The 1324-nt window shown below is 48.9% G+C and overlaps 1 protein-coding gene across 3 annotated transcripts in view; it reads left to right on the top strand.

Annotated features, from left to right (window-relative positions):
• Nucleotides 1–1324, top strand: part of LOC119591476 (E3 SUMO-protein ligase PIAS1-like) — a 12116-nt gene that overhangs the window by 863 nt on the left and 9929 nt on the right. For all 3 annotated transcript variants that reach the window (XM_037940217.1, XM_037940218.1, XM_037940219.1), the window contains exon 2: nt 797–1315. In XM_037940217.1, coding sequence (XP_037796145.1) covers nt 799–1315 — 517 coding nt within the window. In that variant the 5' untranslated portion in view covers nt 797–798. The remainder of the gene's footprint in view (nt 1–796; nt 1316–1324) is intronic.

Raw genomic sequence — 1324 nt, 5'->3', positions numbered from 1 at the left:
TTATTCTGTCTGGAAATCAAGTGCCCTTCGTTTTATTGGCAAGATGTGCTGTAGGTTCTATCCAAGGTTTATTTATAAAAATAAAGAGGAGCATTGTACTTTATCTGTCTGCCAGATCCCTCAGTTTCCGTACCTTCGGCTCTTTGGCAAAGGATAACAATCGTCCATCACATATATGCGGGAAGAAAGAACTTAGGCGGGTTCCTTATTTGACGGCACATGACCAGCAGGGACTAGAAGTTCTCATCGTTTCATAACATACGTGGTGGAAGTTGTCCTTTCGCTGGAGTAGCCGAAAGCACGGAGGCCACGGCGAGTACTTAGTCCCTGCGGGAGTTATTTTCTGTAGACTGTTTTCTGCAATTAACAGTGGTGTTTTATGAGTTCTTTTGGGAGTTTCCTTCATTTTTTGGTAACGGTTAAGTTTCCTCCAGCCTTCATTTACAAAGTAAATATAAAATAATAGTTATTTGACTCAAAAGTGTCAGAGTCCGAAAAGAAAAGCCGCTATAATTAATGCAAAGTGAACGCAAAGCATAACGAAATGGAAATTACGTAGAGAAAGGCGTGAGTGTTGGTGTACCTTAATTCGTCAAGAGGATGACGTGGTATACATTGGGAAACATCTTGAATGGGCCACTGTAGCCGCAAGAACTGTATTCGTGATGACAGTATGTGTGTGTGAGTGGGTAGGAGTGGTCTTCTGTATTCTACTTGTACAGTTTTTGCATCGTCAGTGTTCTACCCGGTAAGTAAGGCTTTAATCGAATTGTTTTCTTTCTCATTTTATCAACAGAGATGCAGCACCCGGCAAATAATCCAATAGATCTTGCCAGGGCCATTTCGGGTTTCTTCACATATGGTTTTGACAAGATTTGGGCGATCGGACGCGGGTCTCACCCCACCCCCCCGGCCCCACCTGGCTCACACTTGCACCGACGCGGCCGCGGCAACTCGAGAAATCATCCGGGCAGAAGGGGCGGCCGCTACAGCAGAAGGGCGCCTGAGCATCCAGCGAACAGACCGCCGGGGATGCACGGCAGGAGCCATCTGAGAGCAAACCCTTGCAATGTGCACTGGAACAGAATACTGACAGGTGGGGACGCCATGCCACGGATGAACACTCCAGCAGACGTTGTGAGCGCAAGGCCTCCTCTGAACGCCTTCCCGCTGGCGGACCTCTCCCGCAGGACCGAGGACGAGAGGGCCACGGGCCATAGGAGGCCGGAGGGTCCAAGCCGACTCGAGGAAGTGAAGCTGAAAGAGCTGCCGTTCTACTCTCACATTTCTAACATCCTCCTCGACTCGTATCTCGGTCGGTGCT

This window comes from Penaeus monodon, chromosome 28 (genome assembly GCF_015228065.2).
Source record: "Penaeus monodon isolate SGIC_2016 chromosome 28, NSTDA_Pmon_1, whole genome shotgun sequence".
NCBI lineage: Eukaryota > Metazoa > Arthropoda > Malacostraca > Decapoda > Penaeidae > Penaeus > Penaeus monodon.
Note: the sequence above shows the minus strand (reverse complement) of the source record. Positions and strands in the feature narration are given on the sequence as shown.